The 19670-nt window shown below is 38.3% G+C and overlaps 1 protein-coding gene across 10 annotated transcripts in view; it reads right to left on the minus strand.

Moving 5' to 3' along the window:
- Positions 1 to 19670, minus strand: part of FBXL13 (F-box and leucine rich repeat protein 13) — a 210131-nt gene that overhangs the window by 175739 nt on the left and 14722 nt on the right. For 9 of the 10 annotated variants that reach the window (XR_011438076.1, XR_011438077.1, XR_011438078.1 and 6 more), the window contains exons 2-4: positions 18672 to 18775; positions 17906 to 17996; positions 478 to 545 (exon numbers count right to left, since the gene is read on the minus strand). Coding sequence is in view for 7 of the 10 variants with exons in the window: in XM_023638836.2 (XP_023494604.2) it covers positions 478 to 545; positions 17906 to 17996; positions 18672 to 18775 (263 nt within the window). In the remaining 3 variants the exon portion in view is untranslated. The remainder of the gene's footprint in view (positions 1 to 477; positions 546 to 17905; positions 17997 to 18671; positions 18776 to 19670) is intronic. The other variant, XM_070265345.1, reaches the window with a different exon arrangement.

Below are 19670 nucleotides of genomic sequence, written 5' to 3' on the forward strand. Positions count from 1 at the left end.
GGCTGTTTCCAGTCTTCTGTCATTTCACTCAGTAAAAATACGTACGTGTTTCATCATAGAAATACTAGTATGTTCAAATATGTTTGGTTCCAACATGCCGCCCCAGGCACTGGTAAACATGTTACATAACATGTGTGGAGATTATCTTTCTCAAATTAAAAAAAAAAAAGGAATACAAATTCCAAAACATATCTGGTTCCAAGAGTTTCAGATAAGGGGACTGTGGATCTGTCATTTCAATTTTGAAGTTTTATTTAAAAAAAAAAGGGCAGAGTGATACCTTGAAGAAATAAAGAATATATTTTAACTAAGTAAAAGCCAACTAAATATAAAAGAAATCTACAATGCAAAATGGTGGGGACAGGATTAAATAGATAAAATCAGAATAATTGGCCAAAAGTGAGTTTTTCTTCATGTAGAGAATACCAAGAACAAGACATAGCAAGGAGACATAGCATATAAAAATCATGTTCTTACCAAAAGTGGGTCTTTACTAAACGTCCAGTATAAAAAGTACAGGCTTTTATCATCAATTCTGGAGTTATCTAAAATAAATTAGTTAATTAAATAAGCATTAGAAATAAATGGAACACACAAGCTACCTCCGGTAGATGCACAGCAAAACGAGAGCAAAGGTTGCGCCTGGGGAGCAGAAACAGGCAGGAGGGAGCCAGGAACACTCTGGAAGAACTAGACACCATTTACATATTTTGGAATTTTATCATGCATGCTTATTACCTATTTTTCAAAAGTGAAAATCACAGTTTAAAATTTTCCCATTATACTGCACTTACTTTACAGCATTTTAAGGTAAGTACTGTGACATTATTATTATCAGCTGTATTGATAGGGGTATACAGTTGTAGGTATTCTGATCGCTAGTAAACCGAATGATTTTGCCTTCTCAAGAACATAAAATGAGACTCTCTTTTCAAAAAAATACAGGAATGCCTCACTTACCAAGTAGGAATTAGGAAAACCACATAAATTAAAAGTCTAAACTGTGGAATATGCTGTAAGAGATGTGAATTTATCACTTGCAACTATTCACAATAACACACATTAACATGCGGGAACAGCTAACTGAGGAGTGCTGAAATTGTCTGGACCTTCAGTATATTTTAATGAGTAAAGATATTATATTAATACATTTATTATACGTGCATGGCCACTGTTAAGTGCCAACAGCATACATTTTTCTCTGGTGTTACTGAGACCTGTTCACTTTCTACAAATACAAACATATGGTCACATCTATTTGGTGTTGAGATAAGTTTGGTTCAAATCTATACCAACTGACTGGAATTCTGAATTCTACTTTTCGAAGGCAAACTTTTTTTCCTTTGCACGTTACTGTAAATGCTTTGTTAATAGATACAGTATACACACGTTATTTGGGGGTTTATTTTAGGCAAACAACAAAGGCCCGTAGGCCCCTGATACTCTGCCTCGTTTTCAGTGACATTTGGAAATCCTCTCTTTTGATGGGGATTACATGCAAATTATACTTGTGGTAAAGGAGAACATAAATCATTGAAGTCATTCTTTACTAAATTCTGATTTTTGTGGGGGAAAGGAACCCAAAGGAGTAACGTAAGATTGTTGGGGATATCATAGCAGGAAGATAAAACCAGGAAAGGAATGAGGTGGCAGAAGTAAAGAGAAATTTCATCTGCATTACAACTTTTTAGCTCTGCTGTTAGCCCCTAGATTTTGTAAGCCTAAACTTCATTCGGAAGACATAACCTGGAAAGTGCTATATAAACATCTACAATAAATGGCATAGTTCCTAAAAACATGAGTATATTACACGATCAAATGAATATAGTTCAGAACATTATGGTTAATAACAACTTTGAAATGAAAAAATCATAATTCAGCTAGTAACTTGAACTCGAGTTTTCTTTCTAATGATCAACTCTGTAAATCAGCATGAAAGTGTTGTTTCTATTCTATTGTTGAAGGAAGTTGCAGTCCTTGTGAATTCACGACTTATGATATGCTGGAAGAGTTTGCCACTCTAATATTTCTTTTTTAAGAGTTTCTGTCCCTAAATTCTTATCTTAATTCTACATAAATACTAAAAGAATAATCAGGATTTTTCCCCATTGTTGCCACCCTTTTGGTTTCTCCACGGGGAAAAGTAGCTTTAAGAGGGCATCTCCCAAGGGCTGGCCTGCAGCAAGGGCTACAGCCCAGTGGTGCCCCAGCCCCTACTTGGGTCTGGACATTTGTCAGCTCCACTGAGGCTCAGAGGCACCCCGCGCCAGTCTAACACTGGACACAGGCAGGTACACTCAGTCACATGGTTTTGCTTCCAAGGCTCAATGTTTTCACCATTGATGCTTCAGCAACTTGCTTTCTACTCTTCAAAGCCATTGCATATTGGTTAACTGCTTGTGACTTGAAAATACTGTTTCCCTCACCTTTTTATTCCAGCTGGCAGTGTATTGCACCGAGAAGGAGCTCAACAAATCCATATGAATTGATTGACTGCTTTAGAAACTGCCAATTCTCTGCTGTCTGGCTACTGCAATGGAGGGTAAAGGATGCAAGCAATGACATTGTGGGGAAGTTGCTGGATAAAAAGCAACCTGGCGTTGGTACAGAGGACCCCAGAGCGAGAGCCCTGTTTCCAGGCCCCACATACCACTCACACCAATTTCCCACAAGGGCTGCTAGTTATAACTGGAGAGGGAGGAGGGGACAGCACATCACCACATGATTTCTGAGAGTCCACTTATATTGTAAGATGAGCTTCGAGTCTGGAAATAAAAGAAAAAATTCTATATGCCATAGGAGGTGGTTTCTAAAGTTAAAAAGCAGGAACGTCTAAATAACGGATTCTTTGTGAAAGAATGTTTCCAACATTGAGTTAGAATCTGACATTACTCTTTTCTTTTAGGCCAGTGGTCCCTTCTCCAGAGGCCAGTTAGAATCACCCGTGAAAGCTTTTTTCCATGCTCGTTCCCCCACCTTCCTCAAGGGTCACCCACTCCCACTCTCTCTTTGATGAGCCACTATCCAAGGAAACACATTTTATAACTTGGAAGAAAGATAAAAAGAAGTGAAATACAACAATGATCTCTTTTTAAAGATACTATATATAGCATAACTACAACTCCATCTTAAAAAATATTTTGTTAAAAAAATTCAAACTTAGGGGCTGGCCCCGTGGCCGAGTGGTTAAGTTCGCGCGCTCTGCTGCAGGCAGCCCAGTGTTTCGTTGGTTCGAATCCTGGGCGCAGACATGGCACTGCTCATCAAACCACGCTGAGGCGGCATCCCACATGCCACAACTAGAAGGACCCACAACGAAGAATATACAACTATGTACTGGGGGGCTTTGGGGAGAAAAAGGAAAAAAATAAAATCTTTAAAAAAAAAAAAATTCAAACTTAGAGAGAAGTAGAATGAACACCTAATACCCATAGTCTACATTTAACCTTGTCAACATTCTGCCATGCTTATTTTTTCTGTTTTGAAGAATACAAAGTATGTAAATCATGTCATTTCATCCCCCAAGTCTTTTAGTATCTATATCTAAAATATAAGCACATTTTCTTCACAATCACAATTTCATTATCCCACCTAGACAATTAACAATAACTGCTTAATATCATCTCATACCCACTCGGTATCCACATCTCTGTAGCTGTCCCCCCAAATGTCTTAGACAGTCAGTTCGTTCAAACTAGGATCCAACCAAGGGCCACATATTCGCATCAACAACTCAGCTTAGGTGAGGAATTTCCCAGCTTTTGTCTTCATTCTCTTTCTACACGTTTTTCAACATTTAATAAATATGAGGGGTAAACGAGGGATAGTCCAAGCCTAAATCTGATGGATTCCATTACCTGGGTATCTCTAATGAATTTTTAAAGAAAAAGTTCTAGCAGTCAGTTTAAATATTTTTATTTTGACAGGAGGCTAAGGAAGGAGTTTTCTTCTGAAAGAAAGACTAGAATGAAAGTGGCATCTGTTTCAGGCCCATGGATTGGGATCCTGAGCCTCAAGGAGGAAGAGACTGTAGGAGAATCCTAAAGGGCTGCTCCTTTGATGCACATGGCACCATCGGTGCAACGCAAAGTGAGGGAAGGCAGGGCCATCAAATTTCCTGTGACTTTAAATTTTGAAAATCTGAAATAAGGTGATAAAAATATTACATAGGTCTTACATTATGCCAAACTTTGAAATAATGCAATCCCTCAAATTAAAATTTTCATCAACAAGCACTTCATTTCAAAGCTAGTGGGAAAACGAATTGAAAGTTTTAAATTCTTGCCACACAGTGATACCATTCTAGCAGGCAAACAAATGTGACCTCAGTCTTGAAGTGCAAGTTTGACTTACTAGGGGTTTTCGGAAAGGTATCTCTTTTGAACAGTGTGACCACCCAGAATGGTTTGAGTAGAGCAAGGAGGGCAGAGAAAGGAGTGCTATTCTGGCATTTCAAGGATTTGTGGTTGAAGAAGCTTGGCGCCCCACCTCAGTCAGACATCGGAGCTCTCAGGAAGCTTCACTGCAGATGGCTTCATGAATTTAGGACAGAGAAACTTAAAGTTAAGAGGAATTCTTTTTTTTTTTTCAATTTTCTTGGGGCCACATTGGCTTACAAGATTGTGTAAATTTCAGGTGTACATCACTATATGTCAGTTTCTGTGTAGACAGCATTGTGTTCACCACCAACAGTCCAGTTTTTATCTGTCACCATACATAGGTGCTCCTTTACCGCTTTTGCCCTCTCCCTACCCCCACCCCTCTGGTAACCACTAATCTGTTCTCCTTATCTATGTGTTTATCTTCCACATATGAGTGAAGTCACACAGAGTTTGTCTTTCACTGTCTGACTTATTTCACTCAGCATAATACCCTCAAGGTCCATCCACATTGTCGCAAATTCACTGCAGCATTATTCACAATAGCCAAGACATGGAAACAATCCAAGAGCCCACCAGCAGATAAATGGATAAAGAATACATATATATACACACAACACACACACAATGGAATACTACTCAGTCATAAAAAAGAGGAGTTCTCAAATTCACACAGGACAGCTTTGGGATTCCCAGAAATAATTTGTTGAAATTTTAAAGGGAAACTGACCCCCCGTGTTATGAAGATAGGGACTAGAGGCAGTGAAATTTGGAATATTACTATCAACATTGTTTTACTTGTATCCCAGGCTGGTAAAATCCAGAGGAATTTTGTAAGAAATGAAAAGATAATGATATATCATTACAAATCATTAAGGCTAACTTACAAACAGATGCTGAACTTATGGCTCTTTAATGTAGGTAGTAATTGATCCCATTAATTTTTAACTTTGTAAGATACTGTCCATTTATTATATATAAGAAAATAGATGCATTTAAGTAATAGAAAAAAATTTGCTTCTATAATATTTGAGGTACCTAGTATAGTATTAGGAATCCAGTTAGAACCAAATGAAAAATAAATGTAAATCATTAACTTCATAGTACAATTTTTGGTTCTTATTATATTATAACAATTTTTCTTCTGGTGGGGACTTCCTTTTTTTTCTCAGTTAATCCTTGAATCAAAAAATTATATATTAAATTGTCTTAACATATCTCAGCATCTTTTAAAGTACCATGCCTTCACTTCATTCATGAGCTTCAGTAATATCCCACATATCATTCTAGAACAATGCTAGCAAAATAGTATGGTAGACTGAATGTTTGTGTCCCCCAGAATTCATGTGTTGAAAGCTAATCCCCAATGTGATGGTATTTGGAGGTGGGGCCTTTTGAAGATGATTAGGTCATGAAGGTGGAGCCCTCAGCAATGGGATGAAGTATCTTTATAAAAGAGACCTCAGAGAGCTCCCTCACCCCTTCTGCCATGTGCCATTATGGCAGAATATGGCAGTTTATGAACCAGGAAGTGGGCTATCATCAGACATGAAATCTGCCAACACCTTGATCTTGGACTCCTCAGCCTCCAGAACTGTGAGAAATAAATTCCTGTTGCTTACAACCACCCAGTCTATGGTATTTTTGTTATAGCATTCTGAAGAGACTAAGACAGGGTTTATAAATACGTGTTGAATGTATATGTCTAATTTAAATCCCTTCCAACTCTGAATGTTTTATTTTTCATAGGCTGTAAAAGTTAACAGCAATAACAACGATAATAAAAAGAAACCATGTCTTTAATGCAAAAGTGAGCAGTATCTGTAACATACAGTACCATGGCATGGTACAAAGTGTTGGATTTTCACATTGAGTAATTTCCTTATTTTTTGATATTCTGCAAATTATTGAAAGAGTCTTTAACGCCCAAAGGGCCTTTGTGCATGGAGAAAAACACTCACTGCTATTTTGTATTTTAGGGCTCTATTTAATAAACACATATTTAAATGAATACAACTTTGAGAAATCAATTTTTCCTGAACATGTAAATGTTTACTATAAATTTTATTAAGTCCCTGAAACAATTTAAACTAAATTAGAAACTTACAAAGATATTCTTTAGAACTCTCAAATGCCATACACAGCAAACATACATAAACGCCGTATCATTAACTATTATTACTTACTTTACACTCAAACTTCTCCTAAGGTAAGCAACATGAATTGAGTTTATATCTTCATTATTTCTATACTTATTATTTTTATTCCTTCCAGGTTATAGTAATACTTATTTTGATGCCTTCTCAGGAACAGTAATCTACCCAATCTCAAAAAACAAGGAATACTTTTGCAAACCAGCAAGGATATAGGATGTGATTATTGACCATTGATTCTTGTTTGGGACACAGGATCTGTCTGTTTCTCCCAAATATTAAAACTCTGGGGCCTGGGGTCATAAGATTAAGTTTCCTTTTCATAGTTAAGCTTTGTTTGTTACATCAATAATACATTTTAAGTCCACATCTCTCAATTAAATTTTAGGGTTTTGTTACACGGTGCTCCCTGTCATAGCATCATTTTAAAAGTCATACAAGGGAGTGATCTCCAGGACATATTGAGTGAGAAAAGCAAGAAGCAGAAGGCTATATATAGTCTGCTACTTCTGTGTGTGAAAGATGATGTGAATGGAGCCATATTAAAATAAAGCTGGAGCAGCCATTTCAGAGGAATTGCCTTACACAACTTGTTTTCTTTATCTTCCAAACTGGACCAAACTGTCCACATTCCAAGAAGTCAGTAAGGACAAGAACATCCTGCCTGTAAGGACTGATGAAACTGGATTTTGCTGATGACTGAATCTCAAGCCATTCTATGAAGTCCAAACCTAGACTTACCTCATCTAGCACCAATGAACTCTTCCTTAACACAACTTACCTCATCTTTCTCTCTTTTTCCGATAAAAACCCTAAGCCCCTCTCCTGTAACTGGAGTATATTTGAGTTTCTACTTGAATCTGTGTCTCTTGAATTACAATTCTTGTGACTCCAAATAAATTGCTCACTTCTCTTGCAATTTATGTCTCTTATTCATTGACATTACATGGTGTCAGAAGTGGGATCCAGAGCGGTTGACCTCTGATTCTGGCACTGCTGCATGGACACGAGCAAGGCACCTGCAGGAGTTTTGTGCTCTATCATCTCCTCCTGGCAGCTGTGCCTCCCAGTCATAAGTCGTCCTGGGCCTGAACTTTTCATTTTTGGTTAAGGTCCAAACTCTTTATTTGGGTGTTCTTTGATATCAGTTCTGACCATCCTTTCACTGTTGGCTTTGTTAAGGAACTTCTGTTTGTTTCATTCCTTTCTTGGGCCTTGTTTCTCTGTTAAGTACCTAAAAAATGGGAAGCCCATTTACTAAGGGGACTGCTAAAGGGCAGCCCCCGTTCTGGGACTCCTGCTAGTTTTATGTTTAAAGAATATGGACCTTCTACATGTAGATCTTTGTCCTGCTGGATTCATATTACTCAGAACAATTTGAGGCTTCAATGGCCTAAATTGGGCTCCTTTGAAATCCCTAAATTGTTTTACTTGCATGCTCAATTGGAAAAAGGCTATTGAACTAAACATATTGAATGGGAAGCTTATTTCAATTGGTAACTTGAGGGCTGTAAATGAAACACCAAAAAAGTTGCTTCCCTGAAAACTGTTAATTCTAAACTCTCCAAGGCCAATTCAGACCTCTCTCGAAGACTTGCAAAGCTAGAAAAGTTGGCCAACACTTCTTTCACCACTGTCACGGCCTCCCTTCTCCTCCCCTCACATTCAATTCCAAAGACTGAGGGGAAGTTTTAAATTGTAATTACCCCGAAACTCATAGGAGAAAAAAAAACTTGCATTTTTCTCTCTGTCCTTTGAAGTTGTAAATTTTACCATGTCTTTAGAACGTAAACACCCCAGGGGACAATTGTCTCTAAGCCAACTCACAGCATCTGGAAGGGCTTCTCTGTCTGAGTCATCTATGGCTGCTGCCATCTGAGGGTTTACTCCCTATCTGTTGAGTGCTGAAATTCTGTCTTGTGTTGTTTGTCCAAACAGCTGTAGCCAATGAGTCAGAAGCAGAGGTAACAACCTGAGGCTTGCAACTGTCATCTCTTTGTCTCTTTGCCCAGCGAAGCTTTAACATGGAAATTTCATCTTCTAAAAGCTCCTGAGATGTTCTTCCCTTGGGAACTCCAACTGGGTATATATTTAAGAACTACGGTCCTTCCTCTTGTAAATTTTTGTCCCATTGGACCAATAATACTAAAGATGATTTAAAATTACAGTGGCCACGTTGGGGCTCCTTTGAGCTCCCAAAACTTGTCTTTTTGCACACCAGATTTGAGAACTGCAGACCAGACAAATTGAACGCAATCTTTAATTTCTAAAGAATCAAGCATGCCACCTTCCAACACACCTGCTTAAAAACGATGGTCCCAGAAGCTGTAAATACTTATAAAGAACAGCAAAATCTTACTAAGCTTGTTTTACGTCATGAGAGTTTGGCTTGGTAACTGTCAAGTTGGAGGCCAAAATATGGTCAGACAGAAACGTGGGTTCCACCCCACTTGCAGCTAGGGTCGTACCAAACTGCTGCCAGTCTCAGGGGAATTCCACTGACCCTTAGAAGGAACGTTCCAATTAGACAAGATCGTTTAAGAATTGCACTTAAAAGCAAAGGCTTCAGAATTCCAAAATAGCCTTATTGAAAGTTTTGTTGCAAAAAGCTAATGAAACTTAAGATATAAGAGGCACCTAAAAGAAAAGACTATACAAAAGTCTGTTAAGTTAATTCCTTTACAGACGCCCCATATCTACCTTTGAAGGAGGGCCCTGTATGGACCCCTTCCAGAGTTAATGAGACTCTGAGAGATTTTCTGGTAAAATGCTACATTATTCCCTTAAATAGTCAAGGAGAAACTAACGTTAAAAATTAATGCAGTTGTTTAATACTGCCAGAAACATTTACTGTTTGTCCTGGCTGAAACCTGACAAGATATTTGAAATGATTTAGTAACTTATTATCAGGAATTGGCCCGATTGGAAGCTGATATTTAGAGCCTGATAGGAACTTATTTTTAGGCCTTCTTCCATAAGTTAAAATAAAAACTATGTACCCAGAGAGAAAGAAACAAAATCAGGGATGACGTAGTTGCCCAGATAGAACAACCTATGATGTCATTTAAGTTACAACCCAATTTCTGAGGACTTGAGAGCAACTGTTCTTATCTTACAAATCTTTGCAAAACTGGAAATGCATCTCTGGAGGCAGTTCGGAGTCCACCCATTCCCTTTCACCAATGCCAAAAACCTCCCCTATTTATCTCAAAAGGCTTGTAACCTCTCCAGGGACTGTTATCCAGACCATCATCAATTTCCAATACTGAAGGGGAAAAAAATGAAAAAAGAGGCAAATGACTATAGAAGCACTCTTGTCCAAAATCTAGCATTTTAAGTGTCTTCTTCATAGATATCAGTAGAAAAACCTTTAGTCGTCTAAGCAGAAAACCTTAATTTATTTTGTCTGCCAGAAACAAAATTTGAATCCAACTATTCTTTCATAACTAGTGAGCTTTGCATTACTGTACCCGATTCATGGCAGTAATTTCAATTTTATAACAATAACTATGGGCTCTCTATGTATGTGTGTCTATACATATGTATGTTGTAAACATGTGATATTTTTCTACCTCCAGATGTATAATTTCCAAAAGAGCTCTATTTAATTGACTTAAAGTAAGTAAATTATTTCTAAATATAATATAAATTAATGCAAATGTTTTTCAAGTTAACATAATAAAACTTTTGTTTCATCTAACTGTACTAAAAGTCAAACAAATTCATTTTATCTCCATTACAAAATTTGGCAGCAAAAAATGGAGGGTTGACTTTGTATAATATCTCATGAAGTTTTTGTAGGTTATCTAAACATAATTACCAAGAACAAGTAAACTAAATAGATGTAAGTAAAATAAAAAGGGTTTTAGGTAAACTTTTTAACAATAATTGTGTGTTATGGTACATGTACTTAAAAACAGCTTCCATGATCTTTTCGGTAACTTGAAACCTTAGAGTTTTACTGTTAATTAAATGATGAAAAATTCATTGACTATCCAGATCATTTTCAAATAGAATAAAATACTGAAACATTAATTGCTAAACCAGTCTAAGTTACCAACTTTTGGCTTCTTATTACATAACTAAAAGATGCTTGGGTGTATTAACAAACATGTCTTGTGTCACCTTAAAAAAAATTATGCTATGAGAAAATGTGTTTTCAGTAAAAGAAGGTCTAAGGAATAGAGATATTTTTGTTAAGAAAGTAAATTTGTCCTAAAGTAAAACTAGTTACAGGAAAGAAGAAAGGACAAATTCTGAGTGTACAAAGAAAGTTATAGAACGTTTGTGGGAGAGGAACCCTGAGAAAAGAGTTTTATGCATGGTCTAGCTGGCTAAGATTGGAATGAATTTTAATGTCAAAAGTACACCGGTGCAAAATCAGAATTTGGTTTTTCTCTCTATTAAAGGACAAAGTCTTTTCAGATTATTGGTCTGGTCTGCTCTTAATAAGAAATTATAAACAAAGTTTCTGTACCTTTAATGTAATCTGCCCAGGAAACAAAGACTCTGTGTTCCGTCTTTATCAGGTCTTCCATTACTTAGAAAAGTTGAGTCTTTTCTGTTAAAAGAGCTAAGTTTTTGCAGCTATGTAACCTTCTATATTTGTCTCACAAATATTTTCTGTCACTTTGGTTAAATAGATAATTAAATGTTACGTTCATAATGATCTGTGATGCTATTTAGGCAAGTGTTTTAAAACCTCTTCGATATTTTTGACAAACTTCCCCAAATCAGGTTCTAAACAGTCTTTTTTGACCTCTAGCTAACTTCGGGACTTGTCAGAGAATCCCTGAAACATCTCAAAAGATTTGTTCTCTCTCTTTATAAAAAGAGGAATATCAAATTAATTAGGCTTATCTGACATGCTAAATTACACGGGAAGCATTGTTAAATAGGAAATAACATTAAGCCATTTTTATGTTATGTCTTTATAAGTATATAAGAGCTCCAGAAATTACGTGAAATTCCTAGAAATCTAATTGTCCTGGTATAAAATGTTGTCTCTCATCAAAATTGAGGCTCACACTAGATATCAGGAAAGTGCCTTAGCTGAATTTCATGCAAAGGCAGCAACAGAATCTACAAAGGTTGTCACACATGTGGATGAAGTCCGTTCTGCTTCTGCAAAAACCTGACCCCTCATTGCCAGACTTTCGCCATCCTGATGTGCTTGTAACATGGTGAAAATCTGCTCCTGAGCCAGAGAAATTAAGATGGGTAAACAACGGCTGTAAATTAAATGGGACGGCTGTTTGGCTCTTCCTGGCTCCTTGGCAAACCCCTTTTTTTGTTTTCACATCCCTTTACCTACCACAGTGCATTAAGAAAAACTATGTCTGTCCCCAGAGGCCTCAGACTCTTCCCTGTGGGTCCTTTAAGCATCTGCAGCTAAATTTCATTCAACTGCTACTCAGTACAGGTCATCGTTATGTGCTTGTTATTGTATGTCTGTCTTCCAGATGAGCTAAAGCCCTCCCTTGCCACAAAGCTGATGCCCTCACAATGGCAAAGAAACTGTTAGAAAAAGTATTTCTCACCTGGCACACACCTTCCACAGTCTCAGAGATTGAGACGCCCACTTCACTGGGCAAATCATAAGAACCTTAACAAAAACCTTACAAACTTCTTGAGATTATCACTGTTCCTATCACCCTCAATCATCAGGCAAAGTCAAGAAAACGAGTGGACAAACTGGATTTGAACAGAAAAAATATTAAATTACACGGGACTGCACGAACTAAGAAAGATGCTCTACTGGTTTGTTTATCCAGATTTAAAGGAACCTTTCCTCTTAAGCCATCAACAATTTGGTAAGATATACCTTTGCAAACAAAGACGACACATTTACTTTTTCTCTCTACCTGATCCCTCTAGAATTCAGAAACTCTCGATGAGTATTCTTACTTTTCATTTGTATAAAGAATCAGGCCAAGTTTTTAATATAAACAAATTAGTTTTTACTGTGATTATCTTTGGTAAAAAAAAAAAAATGAGGGTAATTCTAGAGCGAAAAATTATGTTTGCACCTTTGTAGGTATTGGATTCTAGTCTTGTTAATTGTCTCTGAGGTTTTGTTATATACCTGTAGGCTGGACTCCCCTGCCCTGAAGTATTGCTTTTGGTCTTACCAACTGTTTGCTGTACTCGCTTTGGAAAAGATGAACTGACTCCACACGAGGTGGTCACGGGCAGATCAATGTCTATTGGTGTACAACCTTCTGCTGGTGCCTTGCTGTCTTATGCTACTATGACCAGCTACTATGAGTCTCTAATGTCTTATACTCAAGCCTATCATCAACAGGTTAAAGAAGCTTTCCAAGATCCCAATTTAAAGGATCCTGCTGGTCACAGTCTAGAGCCTGGTGACCGAGTATTCTGGAAGCATCATCAGAGGAAGACAGACCTCAAGCTCCATTGGGAAGGACCTTACCAAATGCTCCCAACTACTGACACAGCTGCAGAACTAGAAGGCATTTAACCTTGAAGATACATCTCACAGCTAAGGAAGGCTCCACCTAACAGGGGGACCTGTACAAACACTGGAGGCCTCCAAAGCAAATTAACTAGTAAGAGAGGCAGCCAACATCTGAGGCGGACAGTTTTCTCAAGATAGCGGGACCAGGCCTGTATACCTTTTACTCACTGTTGCTTCTTACCTTATTTTCTCCCCCTCTTTCTTGGAAAGATAATACTCTTATCCACATCTCCCAGTCTATTACAAAAGAGGGAAATCTTTCTGACTGTTGGATTTGTCTGCAGAAGCCTCGTTCTGTATGTGAACCTAGAGATCCCTTAGTACCTTTAATTACCAATCTCTCCACCATTTCTTCCCCTAATTCCTTGTGCTAAGTAGCTAGGATTTCTTGCCTAACCAATCAAACCTCCAGAGATTTAAGAGGTAAGATTTGCAACTATTGCAAATACTTGTTTTACTTGAGTAAGCACCTCTGGCAAAGTAAACATTGAACTAGACAAAATCAGAGCACAAGCCAAACGGTTAAATGCAGTGCCCACTGACACCCCATGATTCCTTGATCTCTTTAGCTGGCAGTGCCTCCTGGTTCAGGTCTATTCTCCAATTTGGACTTAGCATTTTGTTTGTTACTATAGGATTTCTCATTGTTGTAAAACTTAGTCTTCTCTGCACAGCTCAATGTTATAAAAACACCACTCAGATAATGGTCACTCAGTGCTTTGAAATGACTACAAGAGCTTATGAAACTTCACATGAGAAACTTCAAGGACCTGCAGATGTTTGCCCTTAAAAGAACTTGATGGTAGAGGCTTCCTCTGCTCTAGCATTCTTGTTGCTCAAATGTGGCCTAAAGGCTCCTAAGGAAACCACTTTCCCTCCTACATGGGACATACCATACCAGGAATAAGCCTTCCTGGTGACAAGACCAATGATGCTTTGACAGCTGATCAGCAATACTTTCCCATAGTCGATCAGCAATGCTTTCCAGTGTTTGATCAACAATGCTCTCAGAGAAAGATCTTGATCGAAAGGGGAAAATGTGAAAGATGACGTGGGTGGAGCCAGATTAAAGTAGAGCCAGAGCAGTCATTTCAGAGGAACTGCCTTACACATCTTGTTTTCTTTGTCTTCCAAACTGGACCAAACTGTCACCATTTCAAGAAGTCAACAAAGACAAGAATATCTTGTTTGTATGGATTGATAAGGCTGGACTTTGCTGATGACTGAATCTCAAGTCAATCTATGAAGTACAAACCTAGCCTTACCCCATAGCACCAATGAACTCTTCCTTATTACAACTTATCTTATCTTCCTCCCTTTTCCCCATAAAAACCCTGAGCCCCTCTCCTGTAATCAGAGCACATTTGATTTTCTACTCAAATCTGTGTCTCCTCAATTACAGTTCTTGAGACCACAAATAGATTGTTTGTTTCCCTTGCAGTTTATGGCTCTTATTCATTGATGTGTATTAAGAAGCCAAAGAGGAGGAGAATAGAGTGTATTTGCTCATATTTTTCAAAAATAAACAATGTAAGGATAAATTAAAAACTACTAAAATTTGTTACCTAGAGAAAGGGATCGAATAGGGAGGATGAAGAAGAAGAAATGGAAGCAATGCTCCTCCGAATATTTCTCATTTTTTTTTATTTTGTTGCCATGTAATGTTATACAAAATTGAAAAGTGGTAGAACAAGACTAATAACCAATCACATTAGCGTCTATAGGAAACAAGAGTCATTAAAAGTGGGTCAACCAGAGCCAGCCATGATGGTCTAGCAGTTAAAGTTCAACGCACTCTGCTTTGGCAGCCCAGGTTCAGTTCCCAGTCATGGAACCATAGCCATGCTGTCGTGGCAGCTCACATAGAAGAACCAGGAGGATTTGGAACTAGAATCTACAACTAGGTACTGGGGCTTTGGGGAGACAAAAAAAAAAAGAGAGAGAGGAAGATTGGCAACTGATGTTAGCTCAGAGCAAACATCAAAAAAAAAAAAAAGAGAGAGGTCAACCAGACCATAGATGCCTCCTGAAATGATGCACTAAGAAAAACATAACACTCCGTATGCATATTCTTATTACCAAGAGAAAAAAAGGAAAAAAAGAACTTGAATATCAAGTTTGTAGATCTAACTACAAACTTGCAGGAAATAGAAGAAACAGAATAAATGAAAATGATGCCAGAGGAAATAATGAGAATGTGGGACATTTTACATGGCAAATGATCTGTTTCTTTCAATAAGTAAGTGGCATGGAAAAAATAAGAAAGGAAAACTATTGTAGGTTTCCAGAGACAGCCAAGTGCATTATGTGGACCCTGTATGGATTTCAACTTACCAGAGCCATACATAAAAAGGCATTTTTGAGACAATTTGGGAAATCCAAATATGGACTGAATATGGAATATATCTGAATATTATCAGCACTAGATGATATTCGGGAATTATTGCTAATTTTGTAGACAAAGACACTGTGGTATGTTCTGTAAAAATGTCCTTTCCTGTTAGAGATGCACATTGAAGTATTTACTACTGGTAAAATAATACATTTCCTAGGATTTGCTTTCTAACACTCCAGCAAAAAAGAGGGAGAGGAGAATAATTAACAAGACTGGCAAAATGTTGATTATTGTTTAAGCTGCATGACGGGGGATCACAACACTTTTGTGTTATGTTTGAATTTTTCCATAACAAAAAGGTAGTGTTATAGAGGCCTCTTCTTCTTGTAATTAGTAGGCCCATCTGGAGATTTCATTTCCCAAGAAATGAGAATCCAATCTGCGAAATTAGTTTCCTCCAAACAATGGTTGATTCTTTCATCTTGAAACACACAGTTAAACTGTCTTTCTATCTGCCGTTATGAGAACAGTTCCCATTTTTTTCTGTAACTATTTGCCTTACTCACAGTTTCCATTCAATCTTCTCTGTTTGCACAAATAGAGACAAATACATATTTATAAATAGGCATATACAGGCAGTTCCTGCTGTGCAGAACTGTGAAGTAGGAGACCATAAAAACGCCTGCGCACTGAAACCACGCAAAGCAAGCTTAACAATCAATGGGAAAAATTACACTTGGTGGTGTTCTTTAAAATGAATTGTCAAAACATTAAAAACTCTCTTACTGGCATTTATAACTGTATAGGAAGGAAAAATGGGGAAAAAGCAAAGCTCATATTTATTGAGTACACGGTCATTTAAAATATTAGAAACATTGAGGATTAAAGAATCTTATTTCTTTGTTAAAAAAAAAAACCAACTTTTCATTTTTCTCTGAGGGTGGAGGAGAAATGAATTAATACATATCTAACCTATGCTGAGCCCTCAGACTAAGCAACGCCATGCACCTGGAGATTTACATTTTCCAAAGTCACAGCTGGTTTCTGTTTTTCCTAACTTATGCTGTGAAGTGGGCATCTTTTCTACACCTCGGTGAACTGTCATACCCCTTTGTAAGTCTGCATCAGCTTTCAATGTTTTATCCTTTGTGCTTTCAATGTCACGAAACGTCTCTGAGAATTCCTTTTCTAATAAAACTTTAGGTTTGAAGTGGCTATGGTGTGTCTTGGAATTCTGTGCAATTTTTTAAAAATTCTCTAGAGGCTTCGAGTTAGACACTGGACATGATCTGATTGCATTTTATAAGACTGCTTTCAAATATTGACAATGAGGTTCATCCCTCTAGATCAGCGGTTTTTAATAATTTTAGTATCTTATAGCAACGGTTTTCAAGTTTTTTTCATGTGCCATTATACTCAAAATGAAACTATTCTAGAGCATAAGGGGTGGGGATGGGAGGACCTAGAATTCCATCCCCTAGGTCTGTCCCTCAGCTCCTGAGATCCCCCGCAAACCTCTCCAAGAACACAGCCTGCAGATATTTGCACTCCATAATTGATCACAGGTCTGTGGTTGACAGTAAAGTCAGATCAACTAGGATCAGACGTGTGGGTTTTTCCCAGTGTATCGGTGCTGCAGAATCATCCCAGGCTTGGCAGAAATATCCCACGCCTCTATTTCTGTCTCTCTGTTGCAGACCACTGATTAGGATCCAGTGTTACTCTCCATGTATTCTTCTAAATGATGCTTCAGACTGTTCCCAGCCCCCAGCACCTCCCTCAACTGTGGCTTTCACTCCACTTTTCAATGCCCAGCTTCACCGGCAGCTCCCCAGCTCTGCCTGCGCTTCCCGAGACACCTGCCTGGGATCCAGAGGCATCACGCGTGGTCCCATACGCATCTAATTGGTGTTGGTATTTCTCTCCCCAAATGCCTTTTGCTATCTTAGCTTCTCTTAGACACACAGTCTTTGCTCTAAAAGTCTCCGCATCCTGAACTACTTCTTTGCCCTCTTTACAGGATCAAAGCCAGCGTTGGGGCTGGTCATTCCTTTTACTAACCATCAGTCTGGCTTTTAAGTTGGATCTCACTAATGTTTTGGCCACATATTTATGAGCATAACTCCAAGGCAGATGGCATAGAGAATGGAGGGGGGATGGACCACAGAAGGAAGTACTAGATTAGAAAGGAAGGAAAAATCCTCCTTTAAAGCTTTCCATAATGCTATTTTTATCATTATAAAGATGCAAGACAGGAGGAGTAGGAGAAAGGCAAAGGGAGAAATTGAGTAGAAAGGTTCCATCAGAAAGAGGAAGAATAAACGCCTGTCTAAATGTTCCTACAAAATTTGGGGAGGTTACTACAAGTGTGGCGCTGTGTGTGTGTGTGTGTGTGTGTGTGTGTGTGTGTGACGTTCCTTCACTTTTCTGAGTGAAAACAGACCGACCCAGTTCCAAAAACAGTCTGACCTCACACCTCTCATAAAATCTAAAATCTATTTGAGAGCTTCCACCAAAACTGAAGATGTGTATTTTAGAACGCTTGATTACTAACACTCACCAGCTGATCTTCCAGTCCAAAAAGACGTTCCATGTAAGTTTCAGACAATCTCCGAATTTTTGGTTTCATTGATGGATCAATGTACATATCCCTTTAATAAAGTCATAAAACATAGTCAAAAATTTATTTCATTTTGGGTCAACTCAGTGGTGTAGGGGTTGGGTTCACATGCTCTGCTTCGGCAGCTCAAGGTTCATGGGTTCAGATCCCGGGCATGACCTACACACTGCTCATCAAGCCATGCTGTGGTGACATCCCGCATACAAAACAGAGGAAGATTGGCACAAATATTAGCTCAGGGCCAATCTTCCACACCAAAAAAAAAAAAATTTTTTTATTTTATTTCATAGTAGTTAGTTCCATAATTAAATCAGTGATCTATACAGGTGGAGTGTAAGAGAGGGCAAGGAAAAGACACTTCCCCTTGGGAGAAGTATATCAGAATCACCTGGAGGGCTTTTTCAAACTACCCCCCTCAAGATTTTGCCAGGCTCCCCAAGAGGGCATGCCTCCCTTTCCTCATCCCCAACTTGAAATAAACTGCCCTATGAGCACATTATTGATGAGAGCACCCTATATTTCTCAAGCTGAGAACAGGAGGGAAATGTTCCTGTTGAAGTCTTTGGGACTTAAAAGCCTTTGGAAGGATTCTTCAGCAGCCTTAAGATTGGAAGCATTCGTTGCAAAACCTTTTTTGATACCAGACAATGAGCGTTTTACCTTCAAAATAAAATATCTCCTTACTATAGATCAAAACAACACTTACCAAAGGAGACTTTCGAGACCGCTTTCCATTATAGTAATGATCGTTTCCTCTAAATATCTCAGCGGGTCCTCAGGGCACGTAACAAGTACACCACATAACAGAGCCTGGGGAAGACGAAACGGAGTCAGTACTTCTGGATTCGCACGTTCTTACTAAGCAACAGGTAGACGTTTCTCTCATACAATGACAGAGCCAAATAATGTGACAGTTTTTTAAGTAAACATGCATTATAGACACCCCTGAGCATTCATTCAGTGTTAATGTTTTGCTGAAATCAAACCAAAATGCAGTTCACTTTTACTCTTTCAAAGAAAATCCATCGTAAATGACACAACGAAGGGTCCCTGCTCAGGGTTCTGCGTTATGTGAGGCATACTCTACGGTCAAATTGAAGACATTGTCGTGATATCTTATGTCAGTGGTTTCTACCCTTTTTAAGTATGAGGAACTCCTTTTGAAAGTCAAAAAATTCCACAGACCCAAACACAAAAGGGATTGAGAAAACTACCATCCAAATCTACTGTGGGGGGCTGGCCGCGAGGCGTAGTGGTTAAAGTTCTGAGATCTGCTTCAGTGGCCCAGGTTCACCAGTTCGGATCCAAGCACAGACCTACACCACTCCTCAGTCACGCCGTGGCAGTGACCCACGTACAAAATAGAGGAAGACTGGCACAGATGTTAATGCAGGGACGATCTTCCTCACCAAAAAAAAAAAAAAAATCTGTGAATTCAAGATGTCTTAAAAAAATGTATTTGCATTTTATCTGTCACAACATCTACAGAGTTATATTTGAAAAGTGGCAGCCTAGTTCACACAGGTGGAAAACAAATGACTTCCTAGATCTAAGATAACGTTTAAAGCACAGATAGGGATCTCAGAAAGCTGCTGCCATCTTATTTCTCCCAAAAGAAGAAACTTCCTGTAGAAGTACTGGTGAGACATACAGAATTATTGACTCTCTCTCCATTGGAGACAGAAAAAGGTTTACAGCACCCATC

Source organism: Equus caballus, chromosome 4, assembly GCF_041296265.1.
Source record: "Equus caballus isolate H_3958 breed thoroughbred chromosome 4, TB-T2T, whole genome shotgun sequence".
Taxonomy (NCBI): Eukaryota; Metazoa; Chordata; class Mammalia; order Perissodactyla; family Equidae; genus Equus; species Equus caballus.